The 20,000-nt window shown below is 44.9% G+C and overlaps 1 protein-coding gene across 2 annotated transcripts in view; it reads right to left on the bottom strand.

The window, feature by feature from the left end:
* LOC147716982 (ADP-ribosylation factor 1-like) overlaps window positions 1-20,000 on the bottom strand; it is a 214,481-nt gene that overhangs the window by 98,844 nt on the left and 95,637 nt on the right. For both annotated transcript variants that reach the window (XM_086923840.1, XM_086923841.1), the window contains exon 2: window positions 2,284-2,449. In XM_086923840.1, the coding sequence (XP_086779966.1) occupies window positions 2,284-2,431 (148 nt within the window). In that variant the 5' untranslated portion in view covers window positions 2,432-2,449. The remainder of the gene's footprint in view (window positions 1-2,283; window positions 2,450-20,000) is intronic.

Raw genomic sequence — 20,000 nt, 5'->3', positions numbered from 1 at the left:
AAAAACGAAGTGTTTTCTGTCGTTGTAAGGCTAGTATTGTCAAAGTAAATGTTCCAAGGAAAACAAATGGTTAATGTCCAAGTTCCTGGAGCTATCTTGGCCAAATAGGAGCGTTGACGTTTCGACCCTAGTTGCGCCCCAGTTGGTGGTCGCGCTGGGTGGGGGGGGGGGGGGGGGGGGGGGGGGGGGCGGGGGTCAAGGGGATCGGTCAAATGGTGAATGATTCCAAAGGGTAGCCAGTTGGTCAACCCTCGATGTAGTTTTATCTGCAATATATCTCAGCAAGCCTGAATGAGCGCCAAACGAGCTGTCCGTGTCTCAAGCATTTTTCTCGAGTACCCATAGGAGTTTACCCCACGCCCTCCTCGCCACCTGCAAAACAAGAGAACGAAAAGGATCTGAATAAGAAAGGCAATGGGATCCGCAACAAGCACCACCGGCGTAGCAGGCTACAGACATACAAACACCAAAGGTGTGAACCCCAGAGGGCTGTTCACCGACCCTGCGTCCAAACTGCTAACGGATTGAGGGGGCCCGCTGCGACCAAAGCTGCCGGCGAGAATTCAGCAGGGACACGCACTACCTCCATGGGTCTAGAAAGCGCACCAGACGGAGTCCAAGGGTCAAAAAACCATTGAAGTGTAAGAAATTCTTTTTATTTGGTCGAAGTTTGTACCGGTTTCAGGATATTCAGGGAGGCAAGGGGTCGCCCGAGATGCCTCTGAAACCGGCAGTTGTGAGACTGCGTCCAACTTACCTTTAGCATGTTGGGTCTTCGGCGCCTTCGGGGAAGGCTATGGCTCTTCACCAGTGACTCCTCGACTATCTCTTGGCTTCGGGGAACCCGACACTGTAGCGGTTCATCTCAAAGCTTTGCAGCAAGGAGTTTCATACGGTGTGCCATAAACACCTGCTGGATACTCTGACAGGAGCCACAGTCTACAGAATCGTGGTGCTCAACAAGACACTATAAACAGACAGTATATGGATCCGTGATTGACCTCTGTCTTTTCCAAGAGCGACAGGGTTTACACCAAGATGACATCGTTGGCACACTGTTTATTATACGAGAAGAGTAAAATGGGCCGCTACGGATCAGTGTTGCAAGAGCAGAAAAGGAACGGACGTCTGCAGGGAAGTTAAATGGACTCAGTTGATGTCACATTCGGCGGCCAATACGGAGTCGCACGAATCCCTCTAATTTCACAATCCAGTATTGTGCCTTGGGAGGATTCTAAAGTAAGGACTCTGGCTAAAAGTCTATCAGATATTAAGTATAAAACATATCACACTAAAGATGGTAGAGATCCAAATGCTAGTTTGGGAAATGTATCACACTTTGCTACACAAATGCTTGTATAACGCTACATTGATGAAACATGGTTTGAGCAGGCTACACTGTGCATGCTAGCGCGCGCACACACACACACAATCCATCCATCCATCCATACACTAGCATATAAACCTTATGTATCCTATCTTCCACATCTTTTTGTCTCAATACACACCTAGAAAACTATCAAGACAGTCATTCTTCATTAGATGTGATCCTCTTATCTTTGAGATATCTGCATGTTTGATACACACTCTCGCTGCACCGCCACACATTTCACTTTTTATACCATCTTTTCTATAATTTGTCAGTCATTTTTTATATCAAGAGCTGATTAAATTAGTACCTACATTTCTTCTTGCTGCTGAATCTTTTTGGAGTGCCCAGTATGTCGATTACATTTTATTCAATTTAATGTAAACCGGTTTCTGATATGCCTATGGCACTCTTCGAATTTCTATCAGACGCTGGACAGACCATACAGAACACATTTTATCTTTTTTTAAATATATTTCTATTAATTTTTCTCACAACATAAACCATTCACATCAAGACATGGCAGTACAATCGTGTCAGAAGAAATTCTGCACACACCCGAGTACACCTCTGATCCTCAAGAAGAAAAGTGGAAAACTACTCACATCGGCCACTCGAAAAAAATTGATAAAACATCAGCGATCGAGGTGTGCACACCAATAGTGTTGTTTTGGAGACTAAGAATTAATTTTGTTAAAGATCAGTATCATGGAGGGAAAATGTTATAGCAAGCTTTTGGGCTGGGATAAAGCTAAGTTCACACAACACTGCATATGCACAATGGATGGTACTTACTGGTGATTTGGAAGGCTAATTTTATACAGTGCTAAACAAGACTACCGACCCATATTTATTTAGATTAAAAAAAATAAAAAGCAGGCTAAGCAGGATTCTGAAAGGACGGACTTGCATACCTATTGTTGGGATGGTTGTAACAATCTCTCCCAGCTTCAGCTTGTACAGAATGGTGGTCTTTCCAGCTGCATCTAGACCCACCATCAGAATTCTCATCTCTTTCTTGCCGAAGAGTCCTTTAAACAGGTTTGCAAAGATGTTCCCCATTGTAGTGTTTCAACAGATCTGTTGAGAAGCAGAACAGTTCAAAGCATGGTCATTTGGTGTTTGATTTCCATGAAAAAATAAGAGATTACTGAACTAAAGTGAACGAAGACAATGAGTTTGTAGCCAGCATCTATCCGACTGCAGCTTATACAGACTACTACTAATGAGATTTATACAGTGAATGGCTACGTCAGGTGACGAGTCCCAGCGCTGAGGTAGATGTCCTATAAACCTGAGTACGAATGTGAGAATCATAATCCAAGTTAACGCAAAAAAACTATTTTAATTTCCTGCAAAAAAAACTTTTTCATTTCCTGCAGAAGATTATTTCGGATTTTTCTTGTCTGAGCAGCGGTTGTTAACTTATTGGCTTCTTTCGACCCCCCACTTAATTGTTACTGGAATTCAGGGACATTTTATACTTTTAGGTGTATTAATAGTAACTGTGATTTTATGATGCAATGTCTATATGTGATGTACTTTTTATGTTTAACAAAACGGTTAAACGAATAAAAGATTTGAATTGAATTCAGGGACACCCACTAAGCCATTATAGCAAGCTGGGGTTCCCCAACCTAAGCAACGTCTTAGACTTGAATTTAAAAAAAAGGCACAAAAAAAATATACAGAAATATTTTCTTTAACTCACAATCAAATGTTCAATTTTGCTTTTTTTATTTGCATATACATTAATGTTCTTGTTCAATTTTGTGAGACAGGGGCCGACTCGCTGAATGGGCCTCCTGGACTTCCAGGGTTCATCGGACCACAGGTTAAGAACCACTGTACTAAAGGATAGCTATGTGCTTCAGCAAGCTCCGTTTATCTCTGCTATTGACAAACTTCTATTGAAGATTAGTCCTTTAACAAATCACTGATGAAAAAAAATACACCTCTTCATCCACAACACTGCTAAGTGCTACTTCCTATAACACGATAACTGCACCTCAGTGGTCATCATGCACGATATGGAAATGCTATCCACATAGGATCAAAAAAAGGATTTAAAAAAAGAAAAAAGAAAAACACTTAATTCCCTTCCAACCACACACACTGCACAGCGTAGCTTGCAGCCTAAGTAGGCAAGCACTTCAGTGCCCACACTATAGTAGTATTGCAATACAAGCATTGGAAATGCAATAGGTCTCGCATTAGGAAAGTTTGAGCTATTGGTCTTATAATTGATTTTTTTTTATTCATGTGTTACTTTTAAAATAGCTAAATTAATAGCTTTGTCATTTACAATGCCAAAAGTTATAACTTTTGCAAATGTGACACCTATAGTATTTGTAATGCAACATGTTTTGTATTTACGTGACTTAGATGTATTGATATTACAAATAACAATGGCTTTTAATTTTTTAAAATAATTAATACTTAAATATTTTATTTTATTTGTAATGGCAATAGCTTAAACTTTTGTAAATAACTTTTGTGAAGATTATGTTCAGTGTTTTTCATTGTGACGAAAATCCAAGAACAGAAGTGAAATATTAACATCTTTTTGTGATTTGTAATAAAGCGTGAAAGCTTAAAACAGCTTGAAACATTGAAAGAACCTATTTGAACCAGTGATGCTGGGGTGGCGCTGAGTGATAATGTGGAAGGGAAGAAAGAAAGAACGGAAGGAAGAAGGGAGGAATGAAAGAAAGAAAGGAATGAAAGGGAGGGAGGAAAGGAAGGAAGGAATGGAAGAAAGAAAAGGAAGGCAAGGAAGGATTGAAAGGAAGGAAGGAAAGGAAGGAAGGAAGGAAGGAATGGAAGGAAGGAAAGGAAGGAAAGAAAGGGAAAGAAAGAATAAAATGAAAGAAAGAAAGGATTCTAATTGCAAGTGTCAACATGAACAGGCTTGTTTTGAAGATGTAGTTCCCAAATTTGAGATTCCACGACAGAGGGGCTGTGAAGGATGGAGAGGCGACAGGCAGAAGCCACGGGGACATCAAAGGAAGGGTGGGAGGGGAAAAAATGTGACACCTATAGCATTTGTAATGCAATATGTATTTACGTGACTAAGATGTATTGATCTTACAAATACCAATGGCTTTTATTTATTTTTTATATAATGAATATTTTAAAAAGTTGTGAGCACCAAGCTGTGTAGCTCAAACACTTCCAAAAAGGCACACAGCTCCTAGGCTAGGGTTATAAGGGCAATGCAAAAACACCACGAAGACGACATCCAAGTATTGATGTAAGCAAAAAATATAGTGGAATAGTTGCATGAATTTATAATTGAGCTTAGGTGTGGCTTCGTGAACCTAAGGCTACTGGAGAGTAAACATCAAAAACGTGCTATGACATTAGTTGTGTAAGAAACGATTGCAAGTAGGACTGGAGTCTTGATGTTTTATACTGTGTTAATGTCATTGTCTGTTTACATGGATCCTGCTGTTACTTTAAAAAAGTGCATGCATGTTCACCCAGTGGGCCTACCTTATATTGTTTGTCTGTGCAAAATACCAAGTCTCAGTCACAGAAGTGTGTATAAAGCGTTTGTGTCGTGTGAGGAAGAATGTACAGAGTGACAAATAATGTACTGAAAGAGGATAGTGGAAAATTAGAATTAAAATGTCACCATATCTCAAAATTTGGCACGTGATACAGAGACAGCAAGAAGTGGAATGGAAGTATGTTTATTTTGTGTTTGGAAGCCACGCAGACAAAGGGGTGAGAGAGAAAGCCTCCAAAATAGTATAAGAGAGTTATTGCAGTATAACGAGAATTAGAGAAGGAAGAGATAGGGAAGCAGAGAGATTATAAACTATTGCAGTGTGTGATGTTTTAAATCATGAACGGTTTAAAGTTGCTAAATTGAAATGCCATATTTAAAAACGAAATATACCTTTTAATGTGCTTTCATACCGACTTTAATTTCAATATAGTGAAAGGCTGAAAGTATTCCACCATGTTTATAATAAAATGTGACTACGCTAACAATATAGTCTAAAAGTATCCTTTAAAAAGTAAATTTTTTTTTTTGCTGGTTCAAAATGGTCCGAGTAAAGAGTGAATTAAAGACATCAATAAAGGTGGATGTCTCTGTGTATCTTGTGCTCTCCTGGCACCTCGGGTCGGTTTAGTGTTAACACGTAATTGACAAACCCATTGTCAAGCAGGATGTCTCAGTTGTTGCCCACTGGCGGCTGTTGTCTGTTTCAAGCAGAGAGGAAAGAGCTGGAGAAGGTGGCGCTGCTAACGGAGAAGGGAGGGGGTACCCCCATAAGAATGGCTCAGTCTGCCTTGTCCCCAGTGGCGCCAGTTGCCGGTTCCAAAGTAACACTTGCTAATTATTTTAATAATTGTAGCTGCGCAAATGAAAACTAGATTACAGTGTAATCAGAATGGTAAAAGGTAACAATGAAGAGCATGCTTCAGCTATGTGCTGGGAATAATTTCAGTGCCACAAAAGGTTAGAGCAATATGTGAGTTGATGTCTTTGTGTGGGCACCTAGTATACACACGGGCCACAAATGAGGAAATGAGGAAATAAAATGATCAAATGAAAATTGCCTTTCTATCCTGCAATTCATTTCTGGGCACCTGATCCAAGCATCATCTCTTACCGCCTAGTTTTTTAGTAGACTAATTGTTGTTCTTCGAGAATTAATTTCTTTACTTTAAGTGTATAAGCAGTTCTCATCATAACAGCAATAATACAAACGTGAGTAGATTTCTTTGTTTTACACAAATACACATTTTGTAATAAGCAACGGCCCAGAGGCAAACTACAGCTGGCAAGACCGCTCTAAAGAATACCATTTTTTTTTATTTTTTAAAGGAACACTAGGTGTTGGAGAGCAACAAAGGAGCCGATGGGGGCAGAATGGATAGCCAGCAGGGTGAGGGAGCAACAGAGGTGCTCGAGACTGACCAGCTGCACGAAGGACGAAATTATTAGCAGAACTTTAAAAACTGTAACATGCTCCCTGGAAAATGCATTTACAGTGAAGAATGTTTGTGAATGTGCTTGGGTTAAGTTTAAGTGAACTTTACGTGACCCTTCATTGAAGTTACTGGTTTTCTATAAGATAAGAGTGCCAGACTGCAGAAGGAAATAAGAAACGAAAAGGGCTATAAAGGGACAATGGAGGAACGAGCCAAGTATACAATAAATAAAAAATAAACGAGGCACAAATGAATAGAAAAGGCGCGCCGCGCGATGCGTCGGCAGAGAGAAGGCAGGTGCTGGAGAGGGAGGGGGTGGGCTGCCTGCAACTCGAGCGACCATATGGAGAGGGAGGGGGTGGGCTGCCTGCAGCTCGAGCGACCATATGGAGAGGGAGGGGGGTGGGCTGCCTGCTGGGAGAAGCTTGGGGCAGACAATGAAGAAAAGTCGGTCTAATTACAGATCGAAAAAGTAAGACATTTTAGAAAATACACAAAAAATTGACGTGTGTGCAGGTTACAAAAACGAACAAAGTACAAGGAGAGGTATAACGCGGAAGAGAAGAGCAAAAGAAACGTGCTGGGAGGAGAGATGGGGGGGTGGTCTGGAGGCCTCGGAACACTAGTGTGAAGCTCTCTCGGCATTGCTGGTACAAGGGGAGGTATAACGTGGAGGAGAAGAGCAAAAGAAACGTGCTGGGAGGAGAGATGGGCGGAGGGGTCTGGAGGGCACGGAGCACAAGTGTGAAGCTCTCTCTGCATTGCTGTGGCGGCGACCATATGGAGGGGGGTGGGCTGCCTGCTGGGAGAGGCTTGGGGCAGACAATGAAGAAAAGTCGGTCTAATTATAGATCGAAAAAGTAAGACATTTTGGAAAATACACAAAATATTGACGTGTGTGCAGGTTACAAATGAACAAAGTACAAGGAGAGGTTGGTGTTTGAGTGAGCAGCCTTTGATGTGCGAGCGAGTGGGAGGGAACAGAAGGGGGCGGAGCTGATACCTTAGAAGAGCTGTTTGCGACACCAAGCTGGGGAACAGATGGCTGGCGATGTGCACGCGCTTTTTAGGTCATGCGCATCGACCTAAAAGCACACGTGCACTGCATCAAATCGCCACTTTGGTTAAACTCTGGATAAGACCCTATACCTCTCGCCAACTCGAATGCGCAAGCGCATCAGCAGGCGAGCCCGAAAAAACGTCCTCACAAAACTTTAATAGCACTACTGCATAGACAGAAGCAGTGCACATGTCCTTGACAAAGGACAGGTACAATAAATATAGACGACGGGATGGGGGACAAAGTACATATTCTAAACAATCAGTCACGTGAGACTCATTTGAATCAGGAATCCTCACCTAAACTTTAGAAGAATCCAAAGGCAGATTAGAAATACACTTCTGTTCTAAATGAATTGTACAAACGAAAACATATGATTTGGATACAAATATATTACAACAATCCCAGAGTAGTACAATATACTGCACAGTAACGTTTGTGAACATAGTGCAGACTACGCAGGGCTCATAGTAATATTTACAATATATCGCATACAAGGCTTCTGTAAAAAGTCAAATGGTTGTGAGATAATTATCAAAGCAAAATCAAGGGAGAAAGAGGATCCAACTGATTTATCAGCCGCATCATTTGTTAATCCTCAACCACCACCAATTGGGAGGATTGTCAATATTTCAACCCTGAACCATTCATTCATAGGGTCTCATCAGAACGTAGTCACCTGACTGATACATCACACTGTGGTAACCAGGTGTGCCTGCTAACTGATTTACACCATCCCCACGCTTGAAATGTTTGCCTATGCATAGGCAGAGTCACTCCATACTGAGGTTACACGCACAGTAGTGTACGATGCTAGAGAAAATTGACTTGTTCTTCAAAGCCATTAAAAAGAAGACACATATCTACAGAAGAGACTTGTTACCCACTTTCTGTGATCATTCCATATCCCACTTCGTTATGCAATAACAGCATTAGAAGTGGAAGCCTTTGTCAATATTCTGGTCTCCTAGACATGCCCCCCCCTCCTGCTGCATTTCCTACTAATAACTGCAGTTTCTTAATTATTAAGAAATAATGAGAATGAAAACTACTGAGCTGAGCATGGGTGTCTCATGTTAATCTCTCTCTCCCCTGCACCCCTGTGTTGATAACCAATGTTTTAAATGTAAAAATAAAAATCCAATAGTCTGACCGTACTCTATTAATAGAATATAAATAAGAGCCAAACCCAGCATTCATGCGTCTTTTTTGTCATTAGCTACTGGGACGCAATTGAAATAAAAAACAAACATAAACCAAAATATAACACCTCCATTACAAGCTAGACCGACACAATGTGCCATTTCAAGGGAAACCCACTCCGTTTGGCAATTATTTGACTGACTGCTGCCTAGAGAGGCCGCCAATCACACACAATGGGACCGCAATTACTAGCTATAAGTGCTCGTGGTTATTGTGGGCTCTTCAGAAAGATCAAGTTCTTGCATTGCACTGAGTATCTTGAACGATATTGGAGAAAAGGTGTAGGTCTTCTTTTTTGATTTTTTTTTTTAAGTTCTACCATGACAGTTATTAAATTCAACTCCAGCAGTCTGCCCAGCTCTTACTTTAACAAAAATCCAAAATATATATACACAGAGTAGCGGGCCTTTGATCAGCCTTCTTTAGCCATTAGGCAGCTTTGCAGATGGTACTGTCGGGCTGCTCGTTTGCTTTGCACGAAGCCACAGCTCGCGCACCTTCTGATTCTAAACTAGAAGGCCAATTCGGAACAGTACCGTGCAGTTGGTAGGATTGTTTAACCGTTCCATGATTGCGGTTGCTAAAATCAACACAGCGGCTATACTGGAACGCTTTAATTTTTTTCTACAAAAAAAATCACTGGCAAGTCAATGGGTCTTGCTTAAACAAGAGCTATTGGATTTGGCAATGTGTTTTTGCCATGTTGTACACCAGTGTGGCTGCTGTTTAGCATGGCTAAAAGTTAGTGGTGTGGTGTGGTGTGGTGTGGCCTAGAGTGGAGTGCAGATACGGGGTAGGTAGCGTCGTAGAGGAGAGTTCACTGGCAGAGTGTAGCGGCGCAAAGTGGGTTGGAGTCTATTTAGGTAGTGGGGGTGGATGGGATGGGTTGGACTGGAATGTGGTCAAAGCATTTCAGAAATTAAACATAAGCAAGAAGCAATATCGCTTTGCAATAAAATAATCCTAATCTTTTCAGAACATTGCCCACGATCAAAAACAAAAATAAATAATGAGTGCAAAGTGAGAAAAGAGGGGGAAGGGGCGTTCCAGATCCTGGAGAATTTCCCGCAAAGGATTTATTTGAGGTTTTGTGTTTCTGCGATTTCAGAGGGATGAGTAGGAGCTTGTTGGAACTTCTGGAGGTTCCTAGACTGGCCGGCCCTTTTGAGTTTGGCGGCCAAATATTCTGGTTTGCCTGTGTGCAGGGCTTTGCATGTGAGGCAAGCTGTACGGAAGCTGGCTCGTTGGTCTATAGGGAGCCGCTTCAGTTCCTTGAGTGCCGGTGAGGTGTGAACTAACAAAGAATTAGAGGAGGACTTGCACAGCTGAGTGAAACCAAAAGTAAACCACTGTTATGGTCTGTGGCGTGCTTCCAGAGATGAACGCTGTCTGTACCAATCAGCATGATCAACTAATGACTACTGCACAGCTCCCCCCACTTGGAGGAAGACTCCTTAGTGCACAGCGCAAAATTGACTGAAAAGTCTACAACATCATAAATAGTTGATCCAAAGGTTAAATCCACAAGTTTGAGAGGTTCCTCATGTTTTTAATCAATATTCATTGTTATCATGAACAGTTCATCAATGCTTAAAGAAGCTCAAAACCCGCAGAGGTAGAAAAAGAGCAACCCAAAGCCAAAAAGGGCAATCGTCGGAAATAACCGCACAGGACAACTTGGTGATCAACATTTCATCTACACAACTAACCGTTGAAGAGACGAGTGTTACAGAAAGGCCAGTCCTTTGTACCGACCACGAGAACGAACACCTTGGAACTAGAGGTCAGCACTTTCAAGCTTGTTCGCAACATACGACTACGGCACTACTTCCAAAATATAGTAACCACACCTATGCTAGAGGATAATATCCCTTTCGATGCTCATGATGCACAGTTGAGCTGTGCGGATGACGAGCTGAGCTCGTCATGAATAATGTACTCAAGCATTTTCCAGCACAGGGGCGGAAAACGCCTAGCAGCCAAGGTGATATGTTGTGAGTGCTTCGCCCTCAAAGTACCTTCATGGCTCCAGTAAGCCATAAGATCATTGACATGTTTGAGAACCTAGTTAAAAGAGACATTGCCATATTACCTTTTTAAACAGGAGAACCTGACCAAAAAGGAGAAGAATATCTTGCAAAAAATTGCTAACAATCCATCTATTGTGTGTCAAACGGCTGACAAGGGAGGCGCTTTTGTGATTATGGATGCCGCATATTATGAAGGACAAGTACAGGCCCACACACTGGATCCTAACACTATGCATCTCTACCTACTGATCCCACCAATGAGTTCACTTCTATCTTAGCCGGAATCATCAAACAGGCTTTTGAGAATGGTACCATTAATGACAGAGTCAGACGCTATTTAACACCTAACAATCCTAAACCACCTGTGTTATATATTTTGCTGAAAGTGCACAAGCACACCACGAGATCGCCTTTGAGACCAATTGTCTCAACTAAAGGGAGTACTCATGAGACCACCGGTAAATGTTTGGACAGATATCTTCAGCCGTTCGTTCTGAATACTAGATCACATGTCGGAGACACCACAGATTTCTTGATTAAACTCAAACAAGCCACGGACACGTTGGGGGACCAAGAGCTAATATTGTGCACGGCGGACGTATGTTCACTGTACACTTCGATACCTCATGACCTTGGCATAACAGCTGTTGAACATGAATTATCTAACTCTGACCTGGATGCAGACATGCAGGTATTTTTGATGGAACCAATGGTATTTACCTTACACCACAGTATTTGACAAATGGTTCCACCAGCTATGCAGAACCACCATGGGAAATTGTGCGGCGCCGTCATACGGTAACATTTTTATGAAAGCTTTCGAAGAATCACATGTATTGAATCAACCGACATGGCAAAACCATGGGAAGCTTTATCTGAGATTCATTGACAATATTTTCATCCTATGGGCAGGAACTGAGAATGAACTGATTGATTTTTTGGAAACATGGAATAAAATAAACGATCAAGTGCAGTTTACATGGAGTCTTAACAGAGAGTGCATTCACTTCCTTGATGTAAAGGTTGAACGATGGGCAGGAAAGTTGAACACTACCATATTTCGTAAACCTACTGATCGTAATTCACTGCTACATTTTCAGAGTTTCGATCGACCTGGGTTGAAACAGAACTTACCTCTTTCTCAACTGATGCGTGTCAAACGCATTGTTTCATCTGAAAACTTGTGTCAACAAGAAATGTCCAATATGGTGGAAAGGTTTAAAGCACGGGGCTATCCTCAACACACACTGGATGAGGCAATTACCCGATGTGGTAACATGAACCGTGATCTTTTGCAAGTTCGAGCTAAAACTGAGAATTCTCGGATGGTAGTTGTTTCCAAGTACATGGTCTTGAACAACCAATACAGAAATATCATCTCTAATCATTGGTCTCTACTCAGTTTGGAACCTGATTTTCAAGGAGCCTTCTCACAACCACCGCTGTTCGCCCACACCAGGGGACGCAATCTCAAAGAGATCTTATCTAAACCCAGGGAGCAAAGTGAATCTGAAACATTCAAGGGACTCGGACCCTGTTACAATTGCAGCAATTGCAACAACTGCATACAAGGGAATGTCACCAACCATCCCATGAAGGGTCATCCTATCAAACTGCGAGTCAACGCCACCTGTAACTCTGCCAATTTAATCTAGATGTTGAAATGTCCCTGCGGGAAGTGTTATGTCGGTCACACTGAAAGAAAAATAAGAACGCAACTACTGGAGCACAAGAGCAACATAAGGACTGGCAACATCAAATCCACAGTAGCTGCGCATTTTTTAGAACAAAAACATACAGTAGCCCAATTGAAATATCTCATACTGGAACAAATCATACCCACACACAACAAAAACACCTTGCTGAAAAGAGAACTTTTGGATCCGCTTCATGGCGACTATGCAGCCACACGGATTAAATGATAGGATGGAATTTCTGTGCTACCTTTAATCTTGGCATCCTCTGTCCATTAACTATTTTACTTGTGCCTTTGACAGTCTGTGTATGTTGTCATTTAGCTGTTTCATAACACCATTACGCTTCATTTTATTATTTTTTTCTTTAATTTTCTTTATTTCAAATTTAATTTTCTTTATTTTAGATTCACTCTGAGAAACCAGTATCTGTTGAGTGTTTTTATATACTTTGCAACTCGCAGTTTTATCACATTCCCTTTCCTGTTCCGATAGTTTTCGATCTTTACACCTTTCCAAGATGGCGCTGTCTCAACACCAGAGCACAGTCCTTCCTCTATGCTTTTCACACACCTCGCGTCCGTATTTACTTCACTGGGACTTTGAATTACGGAGGTTTCCTGTCAGTCGTCTATCGAGGGAATCCACGGACTTCACTTACTGTGAGTACCTCTACCGAGGACCGCTTTGAACTGCTTCTGCATTTTCGCTCGTTTACCGCGTGTGGTTTAAACGCGACTGTTTTTTCAGATTTCAACCACAACGCGTCATGGATGTAATCATCCCGTGAGTATCGAGCACATTGGCTATCTATTCCTTGGTTGTTTGAGACTAGGTAGCACGCTTTTAATTCTTTCTACACTTGGGTGCAATCTTGCTGAGACTCTGTTTTACATTCAGCACGTTTATGCTCTTTTTTGCACGCTACCTGTTCAGCTCAATGCACTCAATCTACACCTTTTGGAGCAGCACTTCACCTTTTATATTTTTCCACATTATGTTACATGTTGTGCATGATAATCTGGTTTTCACATATCACACTTGTGGCCTACAGCACAGCATTTAGTCAGTTTTTGTGTAATGAGAGTCAGGTACATGTATATCTTTGCGACATTAGGATGTTTTCTTTTATGTTTGTAGAGCTGTCCCCGGAATGCCCGAAATGCATTGGGAGGATTTATGATTGGATGACATTTCATTTTGGATGATGTTTGAGCTTCTTTAAGCATTGATGAACTGTTCATGATAACAATGAATATTGATTAAAAACATGAGGAACCTCTCAAACTTGTGGATTTAACCTTTGGATCAACTATATATGATGTTGTAGACTTTTCAGTCAATTTTGCGCTGTGCACCAGGGAGTCTTCCTCCAAGTGGGGGGAGCTGTGCCGGTGAGATATGCTCATATTTCTTTGTTCCTGTGACCATTCTTGCTGCAGCGTTGAGGGTAGTGGTAAGAGGCCCCAGGTGAGATTTGGCTGTTCCAGTCAGGGCTGCGATGCCATAGTCCATTCTGGAGAGCACCAGTGCCTTAGTGGCCTGTTTCAGATCTTTCGGGGGGGGGGGGGGGGGGGGGGGGGGGGGGAGTTTTATTTTGTAGAGAAGTTTCAGGTTAAGGAACGCACTTTTGGCGGTTTTGAGATGTGTTTTTTCATGTCCAATTTAGGGTCGAGAGTAATCCCTAGGGATTTCACAGATCCGTCGGCGTAAGAGTATCATTTAGGGCCTTTAAGGCTTTCAGCCATTCTACTATTTGGCGGGTTTCATCTCTATTCGAGATGAGGAGCCCTTCTGTTTTCTCTTCATTGAGTTTGAGTTGGTTGGATGAGAGCCAATGTTGGACCTCCATGAGTGTAACGTTCACTCTGTGAATGTCTGCGATCGATGTGGTTTCCAGATAGAGTTGTGTGTCGTCCACGTAGAGGTGGAAGGGGATGTTGGAGTTCCTTAGAAGTGCGGTGAGGGGTTCCATGTAGATGTTGAAAAGTTGCGGGGAGAGTACGGAGAGTGGTGGAACACCTCTACTAATGGGGAGGGGGTCCGACTCAAAGCTGTTCATTTTTATTCTTTGTGTGCGGTTGTTGAGGAAGGAGGAGAACCATCTTATCAATACCTGCTCTCTTCTGGAGGATTTTGAGTAGCAGGGTATGATCAACTATATCGAACGCAGCCGAGATGTCTAAGAGGATGAGAAGGCTACATTGGTTGGAGTCAAGTGACGTGCAGATCATCTAGGACATTTCGGATTGCGGTTTCAGTGCTGCAGCCCTTTCTGAATCCTGATTGGTGTGGGTCTAGTAGATTTGTGTTCTCTAGGTGTTGGGTTAACTGTGACAACAGACATCTTTCAAGAATTTTGAATAAGAGAGGGAGGTTCGATACCGGTCTGAAGTTGTTTATGTCCGTGGGGTCAAGGCCAGGTTTTTTTTTTTAGAAGCGGCGTGACTGGTCCTACTTTGAGGCAATCTGGAATGGATCCCTCGCTCAAAGAGCTGTTGATGATCTTGCCCCAATTTGGGGCTAGGGTAAGCTTCAGGTCTTTGGTCAGTCTCGAGGGTAGCTGATCGAGGGAGTGGGACGAGGGTTTGGCGGAGGCGATTAGATTGCTTATCATATCATCCTGGACGGGCCGGGAAGATGACCAACGGATAGACGAGGGTGTTGCTGGAGTCAGGATCTCCGTGCGGGAGGAGGGCTTAGTGCTGAATGATCGATCCATTTTGGCGATTTTTTCATTGAAAAAGCTTGCAAAGTTGTCACAATGGGTTTTGGACGCCATGTTGGCTGTCGCTGGATTGGAGGTTTGACTCCTGATCATGTTCAAGAGTTCTTTGGGGCGGTTTTTAGCATTATCTAAAGCAGAACAGAAGAGGTTGACTTTTTGCTCTTGATAGGATTGTAGTTTTTGCTTACTGCCTTGAGTTGATCCCAGTGGAGGGGTTGTTTTTCCATGTTCTTTCAAGGGATCTGAGGTGTCTTCTTACCTCGTTTATGTCTGTGGAGAACCAAGACCTAGAGGGGATGCTTCTGGGTTTAGGTTTGAGGCGCCAGCTGATCCAGGGTGAGCTCCAAGTTGGAATGGTAGAGAGAGGTGAGTTCCGTGGCTGAGAGGAGCTCGGTCGTGTTAGGGAGCAGTGAGCTTAGTCCTTCTAGCTTGTCTCGAGGGACTTGGGATGTGCTCCTGACCCATTTAGGAGAGGCTTGAATGGGTGGGAGGGATAGGGCCGGATGGTGGATATGAAAAAGAACGATGTGGTGGTCTGACCAGTCCACCGGGATGATGTAGTCAATCGTGATTGCATTTTTGTCCGCAATGATTGCATCCAGGATCGCTCCTCTATGGTGAGTTTCCTCTGAACAGTGTTGGATCATATCGTTGTCTTGCAGGAGGGTTTTGAGAGATTGAATGAGCGGGTTTTTTGCTTCGTTCCATCTTAGGTTGAGGTCGCCCAGAATTATTCTGCTGTCGCTTTTGAGTGCGGATTGGGTGATCAGGTCCGACAACTGAGCTCCAAATTCATTGGAGTTGCCTGGAGGATGGTATAGATGGCGGCATTGGAGTGGACTATAAGTGGCCGATTTGAGGTTGACCGATAGACATTCGAAGGAGTTATACAGACAGGAGGGAATTTCGGAGATGGAGAGGTCACTTTTGTGAATTGCTATGCCGCCACCTTTGTGCTTTGGCCTGTCTTTGTGTATAATTGAGAAACCGGGCAGCACCAGCATGTCCAGAATGGGTAGGGCAGGTTGTTTAGCCAGGTTTCAGTGATGAAAGCTACATCCAGGTCATGGGAGAAGATGGCTTCTGCTATTTCCGTTGCATGTTTGACGGCGGACCAGCTGATAAGCATACAGTTAATGGGAGGGTCTTCTTTTGATCTCAGATTGTCAGGCTTGGCTCTGGGTATGGAGGATAGGTACGTTGGGGGTCTAGTGGCTCTTAGGGGGGGCAGGTCCCTACCCACTCCAGTAATGACTTGGATCAAGGAGATGGGAGTAGAGTTTAGAGGTGGAGCCTGAGCTAGTTGGTTAAAGGGGAGTTCGTATGATGAGACGAGTGCGATAACTTCCTGGGGGTGGGGGGGGGGGGGGAAGAGGGTGGGAATAATTCTTCTGGGTCTGTCTGCTCACGACTCAGCCTGGGTTTAGTGAGTGGTGGCCGGGATACCGAGGGGACAGGGACCGGTGAGTCATTCCTATTGAGAGGCGGTGGGATGTGGGTTGTTGCGGAGTGAGAGGATTAGAGCTTGAGTTTCCCTAGGGAGGATAAGGTTTCCTTCAGGTCATGAATCAGGGTACCGATCTGTGCTTCTAGGAGGTGGAGGCGTTGCGTCAGCTTGAGTGAGGAGGTGAGAATGGGCGGAGCAGAGCCCTGAGTGCGAGGGGCTTTGGGACGAGTCACTACTGGGGGGGTTCCCAGGAAGGGGGGAGCTGACTCAGGTTTAGAGTTCGACTGTGGGAAAGCTAGAGAGGGAGGGGGGTTGAGGTCCAGTTGGAGGTGGTAGTTTTCTTCACTGGGGGAGGGGGTCGATGTGAACTTGTGGAGTGGGGGTTAGCGGGGGTGGGGGGGTTGTGAATCGGAGTTGTTTGGGACTCTGGGTCCTCTAAGGGCGGGAGACGGAGATCTGGGTGTCCTTCGGGTGATGGGGGGTTAAGGGTCAGTTGGGGATGATAGGGGGGTTGAGTTCTGGGAGGCTGGGTGAGTGGGGTGGTGGAGGAGTGTTGAAAGATAGGGGGAGCTAAGGCTGAGGTATGACTGGCGGAGTGACTAAGCACGGAGGGTGGGTCGCTGTGGTGGCGAAAGCGTGCTCCGCAGATTTGGGGTTTGTATGGCGCCACTCGGGGGGCGGGGGGGAAGATCGGAAGGTGTGGGTAGTGAGATGTTGCCATCTTTAGTGTGGGGAAGAGAGTCGAAGAACTCTAGGTTTTCGTCTTTTGCCTGAATTAGTATGGTGCCATTCACTCTGGTCAGGGACTGTTGATTCAGACTGGAGATTGTTAGTTTACGGTTGTGTTCTGTAACAGTGGTTTTGGAAACGGGGAGGAGTGAGAAAAAGATGGTGGCCCAAAGGTCAGGCCTGTTGGTATGGAAAATGAAGTCCATTTTCCTCTGTCCTCTAGATGAGCAGTGGAAAGTGTCAACAACTACTGTTTCGATATGTTGCCTGATTAAATTCTGTTTAAAGCGTTTTTTTGCTTTGAAGGAGAGACTGTGTGGAAATGTTATAGCGAATGTGTTCTGACCGAGTGGGGACATGTGGTTGAGAGAAGGGCAGGGATGCGTGTCCATTTGCACGGCCGGGGGCATCCTAGCTGGACTTGTGGAGGCGTGGGTCCTCTGAGGGAGGGGAGGAGTAAGACGGAGGGGGGCTGGGCTGTTCGGCGCAGTAGGTAAAGGGGTGTGAAGCCGGTGAGGGGGTTGGGCTGTTCGACGAGGTGGGTCATAGGGTGTCACGCACGGATTCCAAGAATGCAGAGGTCCTCGGCTCAATTGGTTAGCTCAGATGACCATTAAATAGAGATCGGGCAGCCCCTTTGTGGGAGTGAGAGCTGGGGCTGAGTGACCTATTGGGTGAGCCTCGATTGCGCCAATCTCACTGGTTGGGTGGGGTGTGGTCGATTCGTTTGCGCGGGGGGGGGGGTGAGGGAGGTCGATCGGGTGTTAGAGGAAGACAGCAACGAGCTTCAAGCTCCTTGGCCAAACACTTGGGAGTCTAAACAGGTCAGCTCTTTAAAGTCAGGCTGCCTACCTGCCGGGAAGTGGGCTGGTGCATGAGGGCGTCGAGAGTGGCGGTGAGTTAGGTGTCCCTTTGGGTTGTTGCGAGGTTCCTCTTATCTTCTAGCCGGAGCAGGTGACAGAGGGGGTCCGTATCAGCCTGGATATGACCTCCTATTTGGCTGTAAGGAGCTGGCGGGTGGTCATAATGGGAGCAGGCAACCTCGAGGGAGAGAGACCAAACGCCAGACCGCTGAGGTGGCAAGCGTTATCAAGTGGGGGAGTCACTGCTGCAGAATCAGGTGGATGTTGGGGTCGCAGCTTTGCCTGTGACCTCCGCTGTACCTCCGCTGGGAGAAATTATTTCAACTCTGGTAAAGCCATTAGATTCAAGAAGTCGGGCCGAACATGTCCATCGTGGGGGCCATTTTAGGGACAGGCGGCCCTTTGAGAGTGAAGCCGGTTGGTTATGGAGTGGCCAGCGATATCATTTGTGGGGTGTGGGGGGTGGGGAGGAGAGTCTCTGCTGCTAAATCAGGTGGGTGAAGGGGTCGCAGCTTTGCCTGTGACCTCCACTGCACCTTCGCTGTGAGAAATTATTCAGCCTCAGATTAAACCCCTTTGTTTCAAGGAATCGGGCAGAACCTCTCCAAAGTGGTGGCCATTTTAGGGACAGGCGGCCCTTTGAGTGTTAAGTGAGATAGGTTGTGAAGTGGCCAGCTTTTTCCAGTGGCGGGGTCTCTGCTGCCTAAACAGGTATATGAGTCGCTGCTATTCAAGAGACCTCTGTTGCCCCTTCTCTAGGAGGAATTGTTCCGTTGTGGTTAAAGCCATTTGTTTCCTGAAATTGGACCGAACAAGTATGATTTCCATGACCATTTGATGTCCACAGTGGCGGCCATATTAGGGGCAGGCGGCCCGTTGCGCAAGGAATGAGTTGGTTCTTGCGTAAAGGACGGGGTTAGGCGCCCCTGTGGGTCAGCGCTTGGATCCTCTAGCCGCGACGCCGGGCTGGCAGTGCTGAGGCCCTTTCGGTGATTTTGGGCTCACTTTTTATCCATGTGCTTCGGTTGACTGGCGGCAGAGGGTCTCCTCCCCCGCTCTTCCGCTCAGGAGGGGTGCCACTCTGCTGCAGTTCCTGTCGAGCCCCATGTTCGTGAAGCGGTAGAAACTAGACTCGCCGCTGCTCCAGTTCTGAGCCGCGAGCCCTGGCGGAGCTGCCTCTGGATGCCTCACCGCCTCCACACCCTCGGTAAGTGCTGAGCGGAGATCTCCCTACCGGATGGGGGCTGCTGCAGGTAGGGGAGAGGGGAGAAGCTCCAGTGCAAGAATCGATTTGGGGGGTGGGGGGGGTCTCTGGAGCGTTTGGGACCTGGTCCTCCAAGTAGGGGACGTCGACCCCAATGGCGATTCATTGCAACAGGGTTAATGTTCTTTAGCATGGTCCGTTGCTAGTCGTGCCGTAGGCGGGGGGGGGGGGGGGGGGTAGGTGGGGTCGCACCGGTCGGGATTTGCACAGAAAGTGATCCCTTGACCCGGAGCTCATCCCAGTCGCTTCCTCCTTGCGGCCATCTTGAAACCCTGTTTTCAGGTTTGCCATAAGAAAATCAAATAAAACAAAAAATAATCGGCCATCACATCAGAAATGTGTATAGCTTGTCAAGGAAAAATTAATTGGCCTGGTCTAGGTTTGTTTTTTAGTGGCTTGTGCTGAGTATGTAGGGGGAAGTGATGCAACTTAGCTGTTATGGTCCATTCAAGAAAAGGGAACAATGGATAAACATCTAAACTCCCTGTTACACACCTAAGCAGAGACTACAGAAAGCCCATTTACAAGAAGCGCTTGAAGTTAATAAAAGGAAATGAAATACTTTTTCATGGGATACATACAAGATATTCTCAGATTTTTAACACTTTCAAAAGGCACAGAACATACATTGGCGGCAGAAGAAAAGTCATAAGGAATGAATGGCCA

This window comes from Lissotriton vulgaris, chromosome 5 (genome assembly GCF_964263255.1).
Source record: "Lissotriton vulgaris chromosome 5, aLisVul1.2, whole genome shotgun sequence".
Taxonomy (NCBI): domain Eukaryota; kingdom Metazoa; phylum Chordata; class Amphibia; order Caudata; family Salamandridae; genus Lissotriton; species Lissotriton vulgaris.
This window is presented reverse-complemented; position numbering and strand designations above follow the sequence as displayed.